Source organism: Macrobrachium nipponense, chromosome 18 (genome assembly GCF_015104395.2).
Source record: "Macrobrachium nipponense isolate FS-2020 chromosome 18, ASM1510439v2, whole genome shotgun sequence".
NCBI classification, from domain to species: domain Eukaryota; kingdom Metazoa; phylum Arthropoda; class Malacostraca; order Decapoda; family Palaemonidae; genus Macrobrachium; species Macrobrachium nipponense.
This window is the reverse complement of record NC_087211.1, coordinates 25,865,469-25,882,779: the sequence shown is the minus strand read 5'-3', so window position 1 is coordinate 25,882,779 and position 17,311 is coordinate 25,865,469. Positions and strand designations below refer to the sequence as shown.

Genomic DNA, 17,311 nt, shown 5'->3' with positions numbered 1-17,311 from the left:
TACGTAACGTGCACTAACGAAAATATTTGCAAGTTTGCCAATCAAAATTGCTGTCAATAAAAAAGACACTAGCTTTAACAGATCGTTAACTTGAGAAGTCCAGAAAGCAATTTGAAAAATCATTACCCACGTCATTCAGGAAAATGAAACCTACGGTTTTTGGGGAAACTTGTACTTTGTAATATTCCATTCTCAAATTAACTTTCATTTTGCCCTACGTTCAACCACCTTATACGTTCTGAAATCTCTTCTCCTTTACTTCGGTATTAATATATATATATATATATATATATATATATATAATATATATATAGATATATATATATATATATATATATATATATATATATATTATATATATATAATATATATAATATAGTATATATATATATTATATATCATGGAGAAATGAACAGTTGAACATTATTGAGCATAATATACTTTCAGAAACAATAGTAATGGTCCTGTCGCCACTATAAATGCAAGTCACGAAACGCTTTTTGTACGTTGTTTTTAATACCTAAGTATAAAACCTTGCAACATAAAAAGAAAGTTGACGCGGGAATGACATGAAAAAATGCTTTCCTTTGTGAAAAAAAAATGATTGTGAATACGGTACAATTAATGGAAACCTGGTAATATATATATATATATATATATATATATATATATATATATATATATATATATATATATGCATACATACATACATACATATCAATGTAGCACGAAGGAAAAGGAAAAAGTGCTTGAGAATATCACAAAATCCACGTATGAAGGGGAGTGAAATCTGAGACTGGGGAAGCACTTTCGTAGTTTATTCTATAATATTTTGAAAAATAAACTATTAAAGAATAGCCCGCCCAATTCAAACAATATTGTATACAGTATTCTTTATAAAAATGTAATAAGATTTATATTGGTCAAACATCCAAAGGACTAAAACTGAGTTGCCCTTAGCTCAAAATAGGCTACATCAAGAGGCTTAACAAATAATGGCATTGTGGATGATTGGCTTAAGAGAGGCCATGATATTGACTGGGATAATTTCTCTATAATATGCAGGGTCAAAGATCACCGCAAAAGGAATCAGTTGGCGTCCAATTTTATTGAAGCCAGGTCAACAAGTAATTTTAATCTCCATCCTGTATGTATGTTTGTTTGTATGGTGGTTTTACGTTGCATGGAACCGGTGGTTATTCAGCAACGGGACCAACGGCTCTACGTGACTTCCGAACCACGTAATCTCCATCCTGGATTATATCTTGAGCCTCTTTCCTTGTCTCTTTTGCTTAAAAACACCCCATCCAGATTAACAAACTGTAACCACGGCCCCCTTCTGTTTTTGTATATAAAGGTCTGTCAATTTCTCTTATATTCAGTGTGACCTTGAAAATGTAGAAGAAATTACGAAAGTACTCCTTCAAAGTCCCGGTTTTCACTCACCTTCTTACGTGGATTTTGTGATATATATATATATATATATATATATATATATATTATATATATATATATAATGCAAATAAGGTGTATTTGTTACTGCATGTTTATTTATTAGGTTATGCATTTATTCATACTCATTCACAATGATTACCTATAGGCTACATAAAATACGTGGATCCCTTAAAGTAGTACTTCACTGCAATTGACATAATACAGCATTATAATATTAAAAAAATAACTTGTATTTTATTTTGACGTATGCCATGAGAACCTTGGACTGTAGGACTCATGCAAATGTCAAAAATTCATTTCAAAAATATTGTCCGGGGCGAATGGGTCTATTTCTACAAATACATCTTTACATACGTATACTGCCGATACTTCCATTATTCCACATCAGCAAGATCCATTCGAAGTTAGATGTGCTGACCGTTACCACTCTAAAATAATACATTTATAGGAGCTCTTTGAATAACAACAACGAAATTTAGTTGACGAAACATAATTGTCAATACCTTTGCATGAATGAATATGAAGACTGTCTTATAAAAATGAGACTAAAAAAGAAACTTGATTAATTCTTTCATTCATTGAAGCTCCTCACACTTGGGGTTCCCCTGCTGGAACTGACAAGTTCTTCCCCAGAGTTTGGTCACAGACAAGATCAGGAGAAAACTAAGGAAAGAAACATATTACCTCGGCATACCTGTCATTCCCCTCCTTACCCCGGCCTTATAATTTCATCACTTCTGTCAACTTTGAACATGTCCCTTGTTTTGCTAGCATGCCATTCTACTCCTCTTAACATTTCACTCGCAAAAAAAGCAGAATTTCTGTTTCCTACTTGAATTAAGATGCAGAGGAACGAACGTTCATGACACGTCAAAATTCTGAGGGAGGAGTGAAGATTGCCTCACAAAGACTCCTCAGTACAGAGGTCAGAGGAGATACATTAATACGTCACGAAAATTAAACTGGAAGCATAATTTCCAAGTCCTTTGGCATGGCAGCAACAGAACTCTGTACTTGCAATGGATCTTTCATGGAAATATCCCGTTCGCTCCCTTTAGCCATATACATAAAGCTGTGTCCAAAAACTATTTTTTTTTCATAGAATGTATGAAATATGGGATATGTCTCTGTACATCATTCAGGTTTGGACGAACAAATATAATAGGTAAGACAGGGAATACAGAGAAATCTAGTATAGTAACAAGGAAGCAAAACTGAAAAGCTTACAAAATTCCTATAGAACTGGGATTAAAATAATGAAAGCCATGTAAGCTTGCGTACTAAAATTACTGCAAAAACCCAAGAAAACCATAACGCATTCTCAATCGTTAAGACGAGAAATTAAGTTCTTGCTATGCCAAGCAAAAGCCAAAAGCAATGGAAAATCTCCAGGGTCAATTCAAGATGACTGAGAAGCAGGGTCGCAGCATCCCGTTTATACTTGAGCAATGTCTATGGAAGGTAATGAGCGCTAAGATTCCAAGCCCGGCTAATCTTTGAACTAAAGCCTACAGGTCATTTATGTCTTATATATGCGTCAAAATCCCAGTAGCCGTGCTTCAGGCCTAACTGCCGGCGAAAAATAGGGCTTTTCAAGAAATTTCAAGCACAAGTCTTTTGTCCTCTACTCCACGTTTTTTTTTATTTTTTATCTATATTAATTTTTTTTGAAGTAATTAATGGCCTTAGAGAATCGTGCCTCTTTCTGATAAACCCTTAAATTTGGTCGGTAGAGGTTTGCGCTTTAGGCTTTCAGACCAGCTACACGTTTGAGACTAACTGGGTTTTTGACTTATGGAAGCAGCGAGAAAAGACTGTCATACTCTCTCTCCCCCTCTTTTCTCTCCCTCTCACACACACAGAAACATACATACATACACACACACACAAACGCGCGAGCAAAGTTTATCATAGCTCTACAACAAGTGTATTAACAGCTGATAAAAGCGAATGGGTAAAGCTTATGAGCACCCATTCCCTCTAAGCTTATATCTGCTACATGAACAAACTCCTGCGGTGTCTATCTCAGATGGTTGGTTTTAATCTGTATAAAAATCAAATTATTTGCTATCATTTTTTCATAACTATGGTTTACAATTAGTCTATGAGAAAACTTTCTTCAAAGTTCTCTGCTACTGAGGTAGAAGCTACTCACAAGAGCTTCGTCAAAGGCAAAATTTACATACGTACTTCGAGACCTTCGTCAAACAGTCACCACGAACATTTCACTCATGTTTCATTTCATAAAATTCCAAAATATTTGGTCACTGACAGAATGTCAGGATTCTCACCTTCGATTACGAGTAATCGCACAACAAACGTGTGAATCTTAATCCTTCCTCGTGCATTTAAAAGTCTTGATTATCGAATTTCTTCAGCAACGAAACTAGGAGCGGCGCAAACTGCGTAAAATACGACATTCTAATTTCTTAATAACTCTTAATCATATGTAATCACGTCTATCAATATTAAAAAAAATAATTTTTCACATTTGGAAAACTTTGTTACCTAGAAACCCCGCAAAAATATATACCATTCTTCACTGGAAATGAAAATTTTACCATAATTAACAGAGTGAATTAGAGATCTGATACCTTTTGGATTTGCTGCACGAAACGCAACAAATGTAATACTTTTAATTTGACGAGATTAAGGCGCACACACAAAAACAGTCAAGAGCTGCTCATATCCTCAGACAAACCAAGTACCTCTCACAATCTTTTCACCTAAAACTACCACCGTTCACGACTCAATTCGTACTGCTCCTCTGGGATATAATGCACATGATTTGGAATGTGCCCATCTAAATCAACGCCCCCAGGATTGGGTCTGTCCCTGAGGCACTGGTTGTGGATACATCCCAAGGAGTGCGCGAGTATCCTTGCTTGGAAGTGTCATTTGTGTTCAGTCATGCTCTTGGTCTCGGGGAGTTCCAGGAGCTCTGGAGGAGGGTCGCGGAAGCAGCAGGTAAGCGTGGCCATCATTCCCTTCTTCAGGCGAGGGTGAGAGTAGTAGTAGATGATGGGGTTCAGAACTGGAGATGCCTGCATGAATCAGACCATAAAATGTTACTGTTATTTTGAACTCAAAAGGAAAAAAAAAAAAGTTTTGAAAACATGAAAAAAATTACACCCGACTTAGAATGTGAGCGAGTGCATTCAAACTGCAAAAAATTGGTTATTTGTGACGTAAAACAGTCAGCATTTAGCGAACCACAGTTAGATCAAGATCAACATATGGAGAGTAACAACCCATGTCCCAAGCAAATGACCAGTCTAATCACCATTCAAAGATATTACCTATAAAATCAAATATGTTCGTATTAATTTTTCTTTCACTAATGACCACGTAAGTGCGGCTTACTTCAGGGTGTGTTGGTAATTGTTTTCGCTTTATTAAAATAATTCCATCACCCTCTTTTTATATTATTCCAAGTTTTCAATTTGCATCGTGCAATAATTGTTAAAAAGATTCAAGCGCTTGACTGACTGTGGGTACCTATTATGAAGACAGTAGCGCTGCATGTTGGCCAACAAAATGGTTAACTTTACAGTTAGGCCTAAAATAATCAAATTTTACTTTTCAATCACAAAACATGAGGTATACTAGAAGGCCAACAATGCAATCATTTCCAACAGCAAAAACATGAAATACAGCTTAGCCATCTTTAGTCAAATATTTGTCTCAAATTGTGAGAGAAAACTGTATAAACACCGATGAACTACTATGAGATTCAGGGCCTCTGTAACACGGTTTTATGGACTTTGCTCCTTATCAAAGCATCGGATGTAGCTGAAAGTTGACATATGTATATTTTACAACCCCACACAAATTTTGTCAGCATTATCAATAACCTAAACCCGATAGTTTTAATTTTTATAGAGTAAAAATTATTTAGCCGATGCCATGGCCAATGATTACGAGCCAAGAGTCGAAAAACATTCATTACGTAAGCAAGGTAAACACCTTAGACGAAATGTTGCCCCGCCCATCCCCCAAACAGAAACTCATTCACCTTGTTCCATCGGCTCCGAAACCCAAAGACTTTATGAATGGTGGAACAATACATAGATGTGGGTGGGGTATCTGTGCTAGCGTAGTAATACTACTGTAGCAGTAGTGCCGCAACAGTTTAGTAGTAATATACATAAATTAAACGTTTAGGCCAACGGCTGGGATCCTTGAGGATCATTTAGCAATTCTTACAACTACTCGAGAAATTAGTTTTTATAGCCAGAAGTTAAATTTTCTAATCCAACAATGCCCATGATAGCCTTCAGTGTTATCCTTAATTATAACGAGGCCAAAGTGGGTGGAGCCTCATGAAGTCATCATTTTGACGATAATTATTGGTGAAAGTTTAAAGCCAAAATACGGTAGAGGCTATTTTTTTTCAGTAAATAGGTGGATGGCCAATAAATAAAAATTGCTTGACATTGCATATAGCAGTTATCAAATCAAGCTTGTCTACTATGTTTTTTGAAAATTACCAACTATTCCCTACATCTTGTCAGTCTCATTGTGACCTATAACGTAGACTGTAATTTCTTAGAAAACTTGTTTTGGGAGTTAGACTAATAATCGAAGTGTTTTTGTATTTATTAACATATTTTGTTGGTTTGTTCATTATGACAATTATCAGTGGAGAGGTTCCAGAGTTCATAAAGGTGTACTGCTTTGCTTGTATTTAAATTTGTATGTCATTGTTGCTAGAGGTTTAGCCTTCATTACGTATAGCCAATCATCCATCGAGAAAGAGGGAAGAAATGCTGTCATAAGTTACGTAACGAGTGCGTTCAAAACCTTTTCTCTGAGTAAGTTGGCCCGTCTTCAAAAAAAGTCACTTTTACATTATAAGTACCAAATTTATTCAACCTACGTAATGCAGAATACAGTCAAATTTCTGTGTATTGCGAAAAAACCGTGTTACAGACGCCCTGAATCTCATAGTAATTATTGAAAGGACCTTTTTTACGCTAGTGTATCCTTAACTAATTCTGTTTAGAGCAAAATGGCTCAGCCACCTCATAAAAATTTTTTACCCGTGGTATGGAATTCATTCACGAAAATATTAGGGATGGTTTGAACGACTAATTTATGTATGCATATGGAGAAATGACTTTTTACTTCTATGCTATTATACAGGAGAGAGAGAGAGAGAGAGAGAGAGAGAGATACTCGAACTTACCTTTGCCAAGAGAGGAGGAAGGAGAGTAAGGATGAGAGGGACTGTATAAGGATGCCTGAATACGGTCCAGATGCAGACGACAGCGTAGGCACTCCAGAAGACCATGAAAGCCAGCACTAGGATGATGCCCATCTAAAAAGAGTTAACAAGCATCTCAACGGAAAGTAGAGGATAAAAAAAAGTAAAGGTTCAGTAAACGCAAAACGTTGCAGTCTATTTAATGAACTGAAATTACATCTCGGGGGATCAAACTTTTTAAATGATACAGAATGAATAAAAACTACTGTCAGTAATAATAAATACAAATCTTGAACCTGAATTTTTCAAATGATTAATTAACAAATTAACGCAAATTGTCTTTGTGGTAAGGCAAATGGGAAGAAAACAAAATTTTTTTTTTGGAGAGATCAACACATTCATTCAACATTATTTCTGTTACATCTAATTTATGGCGATAAACACTGACGGCCCGGAAATGATAAAGAAATAACGTACCAATAAAACACGTGGTAATATTGCCCGAACAGATGAAAGCTTTTACTTGTCACATTAAAAAGAAAAGATGTGCCCCGTTTCCAGTGCCATACCTCTTGTTCTGATGAAGATTTACGTTATTTTACACACACACTCACAGGATTTAAAATTGTCGTGGGATAAAACGTTCCTGAAGCGTTAGAATTGACTACCTTAGTTTATAGAATGATTCATCTGACAGCTGGTTCTACCTAAACCCTTGTTCAATGGATATTTCAAACTTTTCCTTTGTCTTTGCTCACAAGTGCTGTGCGTACGTACCCTTGTCACGTTCCTTTCAGTTGCCCAGTCGTAGGCGTAGACGGACTCCCCAGACTCGCGAGCCCTGTGGAGGAACCTGGAGGCCTGATAGTAGCAGGAGCAGATGAGGATCAAGGGGATGACGTAACCCAGGACGGTGAGGGTCATGATGTACCACTTGTAACTCGTGTCGTTCTTCTGCCAGTTGATGGTGCAAGTCGTCACAGAAGGCTCATAGCCGTAGCTGTGGATGAAGGAAAACTTTATCAAGCGAGCATTAATATGATTGCAAAATGATAAGGAAAAAAAAAAACGGATGATCGGACGTCTGATGGAAAAGAGTGTTGAAGTTTGATACGTTCTCGACACATACAGAAACACATGAAAACCAGCGTAGTATCTGAAAACACACTCCATGCAATAGAAGGATACTCATATGCACTGTCACTGTTGTACACAATCACATACGCACACAATGTAGCGGAGACATTAGTAAAGGACCGGGGACCTATTAGAACAAGAAATGGCCCTTACATTTCTTATGAACTTCCGATCGACGTTAATTACTGTATTATCCCCGTACGTTTGCTAAAAACTACACCTATTATCCTTACTGGGTGTTCTAAATGTGCAGGTATACATTGAAAGAAGCGAGTTGACTGCTGTGACACTTGGCACATTATGAAAGCTAAGTGTAATTGAGCTTTATTAAGCGGCAAGATGCGATACATAGAATATCGCACCCATTGCGGTGTTAGCAAGACATACCTGCTTGACTCCTGTTTTTTCTAAGGCCATCTTTTGTTTCTCTAAACATCTTTAGTCGGTTCTCTCTCTTTGGTATCTTTCCTACGACTTCCAGTTGCCAAACATAAGCTTTGGCAACAACAACAGCGGGAGGAAAATAACAGTAACATTCGACTATGGGTCCAGACTTGGAAGAGTGAGAATGAAGTCTGTTATCGGCTGCTTCTAGGAAATATGAAGGACAACTATGTTTAGAAGGCTGAAGGAGACACAATTGGGCGCTGGGAGACTCAAAAGACGAATGCTCTTGAATATGTTTGGAAGCGGAAGTTGCAAAAAAAGGGGAAATAGATTGGTATTTTGAGCCCAAGGTTTGATGGTGTAGATAGTGGTTTGTAGAGATATGAAGATTTTTTCTTTTTAAGAAGAAAGTGAAATTAATGTAAAAACACGGAAAAAAGCTCTTATGCGATGTGCTGTGTTGGCGGCTTTGGATCTAATGACGAGAGAAGGTGGGAGAAAGCAAATGGCCTCAGTAGTGGTATGCTTGATGCAGAGTTACAAGGATTAGGATGTCTCAAAGACATTAATTCAATCTAGGAGACATCGTAAGCTCACTTACCTCTAGGAGCAAGTTTTACTGTGCATTTACAGTGTCCTAATGATTTTGTCTAGCTTTCTTTTAAACTAATTTCGATCCAATATTTCTTGTCTGATTTTCGTTTAACGCAAATAAGTTACTGTCTACTTTTGTTATGCCTGTCAGTATTTTGAATGTTTTTATAAGTTGTCCTAGCAATCGCCGTGTTTCTAATCCATACATGTTCAGGCGAGGGAAGGATATGGAACCAAGAATAGCCATGGAGCAAAAACGTCTTGAGTATTTCAAGAAAGGAGAGAGAGAGAGAGAGAGAGAGAGAGAGAGAGAGAGAGAGAGAGAGAGAGAGAGAGAGAGGGCACCGTGAATCTTAGCAAGAGTAAGTAAGATGTTAACAGTAAATTGAAACAGGGACGATTCATTAAAGAAAGAGAGTGAAGTCTGTACTATCTTTCCTGATTTCTTGGAAATTCAGAATGCCTCATAGTACGAAAGTCGACATAACAAAAGGTTTTCAAGGCACTGAACGCGCAAGTATTATCGATAGCGGATACCGATAAGGATACCGATAGATCGCTGGTTAAAGCCGACACTATTCTTTACAACTTTCAAGTTTCAAGATATGGAGAGAGAAAACAAATATTGCTTTCCTTTCATAGCTTATGTTTAGTTGCGCTCATGGAACTGGTTTGAAAGGCAAACACGGCCAGGAATCTGAACCAAGTCTGAAACTCATGAAAATAAATCGGATACATAAGGAGAAAATCCCCCTTAATGCCACATAATATATAGACAGACACACATAGATAAATATACAGATATACAATTGACCATGCTAATTATATATATACATATATTATATATATATATATATATATATATATATATATATATATATATATATATATATGATGTTTTATCATATCACCGTGATTCATATACACGCACTAAGCTACAGATGTCCTATAATATCTGATTCGCTCTACCTCGGAATTAATACATTTTCATATATGTCCCAAAATCTCGGTTCCATGGTTCGAGCCCATGAGCCGACGAATTTCTTATCAACTAGAAAATTCCCCTTCGGCTAACATATATGGAAATATATCAATTCCGGGGTAGAGCGAATTAGATATTAAAGGATATTTGTAGTTTACATATATATATATATGATATATATATATATATATATATATATATATATATATGTATGTATATATGTATATATAGATATATGTACATATGTGTATATATATATATATATATATATATATATATGTCTGTATATGATATATATATATATGTACAAATATATAATTATATACTATATATATACATATGTTATTTTTTCGTCACTATGTCACTCGTGACTTTTTATGCTGTCGAATGTTAGGCCAGAAATACCTCTCGATATCGAATTCACTTGCCAAAGGGGAGGAGCCCTCACACACGAAAATGATTTTTGATGAGAGCATCTATCGGCCACGGCCATGGTTCGGACATATGTCATTTATTGTCGATGCAGATGTGATAATGATCTGCTGTTCATAGTTCCTTCAGTATCGAAGCCAAACGACAAAAGATCGATTCTTGGCCGGGCCAGATGAACCTCGAAATAATTCCTTTTTGCTGTTAATTATTTGTAATCTAAAGTGAAATCGACATTTTTAGAGCAAACCAACAAACAGTAACTCCAGCGAAATTATATGCATTTCCAGTGTTATAAGAAAAGTATGCTTTTATAACTACCAAAATGTGAACATTTCCTTGTGATTAGCAACTTTCTTTTCATCCCCAAGTTCCTTTTCTCTAACTAAATCTTAAAACTCTACCTCTAATATGTCTTCAGTTATTAAAGTATATCTTTGGAGATACCACAACTCAGCTATTCAGATATAATACTTATGAATCCCTTAGTTCACGATTTTTTTTTTCTTTTTTTTTAGGTCGCGCTAGTTTTATATATAGAAATAAAGCTGCAACGGTCGGCACAGTTATTTCAAAGGGATAACAAATGAAAGGTTTGTGCCAGTATTCATTATTCTTCTGTATAACTGCCATATCTACGTGTCCACTTGGGCTGAAGATAAAAGTACCTTCCAGATTCCGTTGCCATCAAATTGATCTGGAGAGGTTACAATTCAACTGTGCAATATTGTGCAGTATGAAATTCTGCAAAGTTGCACTTAAATACCTTCCCACCATTACCATCATCTAAACGTGTACGCGCTCTGGGGTAAAGTACTTCCAATCTCAGCTTCACTTGCTTTGCATTTTCTCTGCAGAAAAATGCGAAAATGTTCAATCTTTCCATTATTAACTGAACACAAAAATTTATACTAAACTTAATCAAGCATTTCAGATTACTATAAAAATACTATAAAATAAAAGGCATATAATATCAGTTAAGGGATTTCCAACTTGGGAGTGTCGTGCCCATGACATCCTCACAGTTATAAAGGGAAGCAGGTGTCCGATTTGCCCGTGAGCTCCAGCACCTTATCCTAGTGGGTATGTTTTGGCGGAGGATGTTGCTATTATGTTCTGACAACTAGTTTCTGCTGTAAGTCTTTTTGGGAGCTTGATACCCATAGTTGGTGTTATACGAACACAGTTTCAGGAACCTAAGGTGTCATGTACTTGTGGATAGCGTTTGCGTACATGGCCTATGTTTGTATGCATGCTATGGATTAGCATAAGATGTCTAAGGTCCTAAGACTAGTGCTACTTTCTAAAAGGCAGCGATGTCCAAATGGCACTTCACTTTCCTCTTGACCAGACTACAGTGGAAAGATTTCGCATCTCAAGAGGAGCGACAAGTATGCCCTAGGCAGGAAGTTATGGTACATCTTCATGTCTTATGTGTACGTACACATCTACAAGAGTTCTTGACTGTTAATGGCCAGTTACTGGTGTTCCAAAGGAAGTGTCCAATTGGGTGTAAATCTCAAACGAGCCAACAAGATACATGGCAATCGCTGTCATGAGTAAGTAAATACTAAGCAGGGATCTTCTACCTGAGGGTTTGGGATGCAGGCAAAGAATAGATGAAACTTTCCAGGACATGTGACTTCCAAGAAACTTGTCCTTCGTTCATTTAAGCCCTATTCTTAGAATTAGTGAAAATTCTACAGAGTGAGTCAATTTCAAATGATTCATTATAGTTAAAACGTCAACAGTATAATTTTTTTTACAATAATCCTGAATCAGTATGTGAATGGAAAGAGTAATAAACTGCATTATAACAAATTATATACTAAATACCCGTAATTCGGTACTCACTCTTAATTAAACGCGACTGTTATATAATGAAATATAAATTCCAATGTGCACAAAAAGTTATGAGTTTTGACTTTCTTATTGTACTACTAATCATAACCGTAATTAAATTCCAAAATACGGAAATCATTATTCTAGTATAAGAGAAAATACTATTATTTAATATAATATTGTTGTTATCATTAGAAAAAAACACATCGCAGAATATTAATCTACAAAAAGTACAAATATTTTGTTCTCAATTTTATGCAACAACGGTAAGTAAAATAACAAGTAAAACTCACAAGCGGCCTGATATTCTTTCCCACACTACTCATTTTCAAAGCTGAATAATCTATTCAAGGAATTTAGTGAAAATACAAAATATATGAAATCCAGCAAACAAGGAAGAGGAAGAGTGGAAAAGACAGTCCTTCACTCATATGTTCCAATTATAAACAATGATAACTTAGCATCTGAGAAAGGACTAACTGCTGACAATGTCTCCTATGGGTTTAATGGATGGCATCCGATGGAGGCCGCAAAAGAAGATTCCCTACATAAATCCTTTGTTTCATCTCCCAAAAGCAGCTTACTAAGTTATCCGGTGGTCCCAGCATCTTCTATTGAGCTATTGAGACTCAAGAAACATAATTAGTACTTGTATTTCAGTGAAACTAAAGATTGTTAAGAAATTGGAGTTATTATGGTGCAGAACGGATTTCACAGTATTTTTTTTCTATTATTATTATTATTATTTTTCCTTTGTCTACTTCAGTCATCCTATTCGACTGGGTGGTAATTATAGTTTGGGGTTCCGGGTTGCATCCTTCCTCCTTAGGAGTCCATCACTTCTCTCGTTATTCTGCATGAGTCCCGGAGCTACTTCGGCATCTAGTTTTTCCAGGTTCCTTTTCAGGGATCTTGGGATCGTGCCTATTCCTATGATTATGGGTACAGTTTCTACTGGCATATCCCATATCCTTCTTATTTCTGTTTTCATTACTTGATACTCATCAATTTTTCCCATTCTTTCTCATTTACTTTGGTGTCCCATGGTATTGCGACATCAAAGAGTGATACTTTCTTCTTGATTTTTTCAATAGCCGTCAAGTCTGATCTATAGGCACGTATCACCCTACCTGTTCTTATACCAAAGTCCCAGACGATCTTTGCCTGATTGTTTTCTGTCACTCACTCAGTTTGGTGTTCGTACCACTTATTACTGCAAGCTAGCTGGTTTTTCTTGTACAGGCTCCAGTGGAGAACATATTCTACTGAATCATGCCTCTTTTTGTACTGGTTCTGTGCAAGTTCTGAACATTTCGCTTTTTATGCGGTTAATGGCCTTGTCTTTCATATTGCACTTCCTGCATATGGGTTAGATGTTATTTCCGTCTATTGTTCTTTGGACACATCTGGTTCTTAGGGAATGATCTTGTGCGGCTGTTAGCATTCCTTCTGTTTCCTTCTTGAGCTCTCCCCTTTGTAGCCATTCCCATGTTTCATTGCTGGCCAGTTCTTTAGCCTGTCTCATGTACTGTCCGTCACTGGTTTGCTGTGCCTTTCCTCTGTTCTGTGTGTCATTCTACCATCTCTGTATATTTCTGGGTCTTTGTTTACTTTTATCAGCCCTTCTCCCCATGCACTCCTTTGTCACTCGTCTTTACTGGTTTTCAGATATTCCCCCAGCGATCTGCTCTCCCTGTTGACGCAGTCCTCTATACTTTGTAGCCCTCTCCCTCCTTCCTTTCGTGTTAAGTATAGTCAGTCTGTATTTGCTCTTGGATGTACTGCTTTGTGTATTGTCATGTGTTTCCTAGTTTTCTGGTCTATGGTGTGGAGTTCAGTCTTTGTCCACCCCGCTCCTCCGCTGTATCTGATTAGTATTGGTACTGCCTTTGTGTTTATGGCTTTCGTCATGTTTCCGACGTTGAGTTTTGACTTGAGCATCGTCTTAAGTCTGCATATATTTTGCTTGATCGTGTCCTTCATCTCCTGGTGTTTTATATCTCTCCTTCCATATTATTCCCAAGTATATGAATCCTATCTCACCCCCAATCTTCAAAATATCACAAAAGGTAGTATTATCTTTTCCATTTTTAATTGCCCACACATTCTCTAATTCGCAATTTAAACAGAGGCTGCGATGCACCCTGCTTCAGGCCACAACTACTTAGAAAACTTAAATCTTAAATAACGCTACTGTTGAATTCGATGCATCCCAAAAGTAAAGTAAAAGAAATACCCGTGTCGTCAGAAGAACGAGGCGTGGCAGCCATTTAGGGAACCATCGCTTCCCCCGAAGTGGTGCACTGACCTCTATATTAAGTAATATTGTTTGGGACCTCCTCCGGAAATGGCCTTTCCTTAGGGAACCGTTCACACGATAATGGACATTATCTTCACATCACCAGTCACAAGGAACAAAGAAGCTTATAAGGTAAACGATTATAAATTTACTCCGGCGTATTCCTTCATTCCCTTAATAACTTATATGAATATATGAAAACGGTAATAGTTCTAAAAATATCATCAGATACACACTTGTATCATACAACTAGACACGTTAAACTACCACACAAACTGGCTCAATCAGGCTTCCCCAAAACCACCACCTAAATTAACCCACACATGTAAAGGTGAGAAATTCTGCGAAGGAAACAGAAAGCTACTTCACGTCTCTTAAAGTCTCTAAGCGAAATTTTCATGATATTAATAATTAACTATTGGTAATTTTGCAACGTGATTAAAACGGTGCACAAAATTCGCTGCATTTGCAGGATAAGAAAAATATTTGTGACGATCGAATTTGACGCATTTCTGCTTTACGTCCACTGAACGCCTCTGAAATCATAAGTATCAAAAAGAATGAATTTTTCATAAAGTCAAGATATTGCGTATATGTTCATTTTTCCCCGGCTTCGGCAACCACCTTAGACCATGGCCCAAAAACCATTTATATTTTAAAAATCTCCATACTTGAATCTTTTGAGGTTCAATATTACTTTATTTTCATTACAGTTTAGACGAATTTAAGGACAAGGTCGTGACTGTGCATAAAACTTTTCCTCTTATGCCCTATCTTACTAGTATTTCCTCACTATTCTGACTATTCTCATTTACAAAATCATTCTTTACAGAGCTATAAGGGACTAGGAAGAAAAAGGATTACATATGTAATTATTTTCTTCCAAATCGGTTCCGTATTTATATCTTTATTTGTTCCCTTCTCTGTGGAGAGAGAGAGAGAGAGAGAGAGAGAGAGAGAGAGAGAGAGAGAGAAACTGAAGATCATACCATATCTATACAAGTTTTTCCAGAGACACGTCACATGAAGAATCATTACCTATGCTTTTGATGAAGTGCTGAATCAAATGGGGTATTGAAGATTATATTAAACCAGTGTATCAAAGTTTTGCCGAATCAAATAAGGGGTTGCGTTAGAATCCCATACATTCATTTACATTTGGACAGATTCAGCTTAAATGTATTTTTTTGTGATAGTCTTGGGCTAATAAATATACAACTGATACTGCATATTCATTACTGAAACATAATCTAGTCATGTCCCTAGCTGAAATTTCATGTAAAATCGATGTTAGTCTTTAGAAATATAACATTTACTTTCAGTTTTACGCAAACATTTATAACACACTTATGCCTTGAAGAAAACAGAATGCAACAGAATCGTGACCGCCTTTCTGAAAGGGCGTAACCCTCAGCAGCTGAAGAACGAATAAAATACCAAAACCAATAATCCGAGAAATAACTATTCTAAAAATTAGGGCGTGATTCAGAAATAATGTAAATAAATGAATAAATGTGCATGGAAAGAAAACATAACAAAACTAAAACCCACAAACGTAAACGACAAAAGATTATGAAAGGGCAACACAGATGATGATAATAATAATAATAATAATTAATCCTTCTAACGGAACGGGGTTTAGTAACCCTTCCCTTCCTGATGCTCTTTTCTAAGCCACAAGAGAGAGAAGAGGCTCTTTCTCCAGCGTTAACTCAGCATTCTAGATATCAGGTCATTTCCCTCCCCATCAACAATTCTGTTGATGCAGTCATTTATTCGCTACTTTCACCTCATCCATTCAAAGGAAATCCTCTTAAGCGGCCCCGAACAATTAAGGATCAATAACGCAACGTTTGCATTTTGAGGAAGCGTTCGAGGCATCGTTTTGTGTCCCATATTTTTCACTTATTGCAGTGATTTGTATCATCTTTTCTTATCAAGAGTGGCCCCTTGTGGAGCCCGGCGTATTGTTCAATACAAAAATTTATGCTTTCTTTAAAGAATCTGAATGGGAGTCCTTAACAAAAAAACTTAATATCGCGTACATTTTAACACGCCGAATAAACTGCATTTCAAATAATGGCGCTATTGAAGGGTGTTGACAGCGTCCCTTCATCCCATCTGCATTCACTTCTCAACCTTTTACTTTAGCTCCATTCCTGATACATTTCTGCCATCTCGTTGTCCAACCTTTCTTTGACCTTTTGGTACAAAGTACATATAGTATATCTTAGTTTAACCCGATCATTGAACTGATTAACAGCTCTCCTTGGGCTGGGCTGAAGGATTAGATATTTTTATGTGGCTAGGAACCAACTGGTTACTTAGCAACGAGCGGGGAATCGAGCCCGGACACTGAGATCGGTAGTCGAGCATGTGACCGACTCGTCCAACAAGGAACACCTTTTGGTACAACTGTGGGGTTTCTCCCAGTTTCCTGTTGACGGCTTTGTGTAAAGATGATCTCATTTCTTATCTGAATCATCTCTATGTCTTTCTGCCTAACCACTCCGAAAGTCTCTTTTCACTGTCTCAAGTGCTGACTGGATGGAGGAGGAGCCCCAGTCTTTGACCTCAATTTCTTTATGCGTTCAATATCTCACTCGTCATATTAATAAGGAGCCCTAGAATGAGATGTCATCTCCGGAAATTCTTTACAGAATACAGATTCATGTTACGTAATGCAAAGAATTTTTAACGCACAGAACTCATATGGGACACTATCATATCAGTATTGTTGCGATTACTATTAGTATTGCAAACGTCAACAAGGAACTCACCCATAAAGAGCTAGTGATATTGCATAGATTTTCTGTACGTAGAAGATGTAAATAACAAGAGATTTGGCCAGCTTTATAAGCAAATTTCAAACTAAATACATTACAATACAAAAACCCCTGTGTCAATTGGAAAGGCTTCCCGAAATATTTTTCATGGAGGGCATTCGGATTTCATTAGCCATGGTTTGAACAACTGATAA

General features: G+C 36.8%; 1 protein-coding gene across 3 annotated transcripts in view; it reads right to left on the bottom strand.

Annotated features, from left to right (window-relative positions):
- Positions 1-417: 417 nt before the first annotated feature.
- The window catches only part of LOC135196933 (visual pigment-like receptor peropsin), a 734,660-nt gene continuing 717,766 nt past the window's right edge, over positions 418-17,311 (bottom strand). For 2 of the 3 annotated variants that reach the window (XM_064223772.1, XM_064223773.1), the window contains 3 exons: positions 7,439-7,661; positions 6,644-6,775; positions 4,046-4,499 (listed from right to left, as the gene is read on the bottom strand). In XM_064223772.1, coding sequence (XP_064079842.1) covers positions 4,350-4,499; positions 6,644-6,775; positions 7,439-7,661 — 505 coding nt within the window. In that variant the 3' untranslated portion in view covers positions 4,046-4,349. Of the gene's footprint in view, positions 4,500-6,643; positions 6,776-7,438; positions 7,662-17,311 lie in introns of all 3 variants that reach the window. The other variant, XR_010310514.1, reaches the window with a different exon arrangement.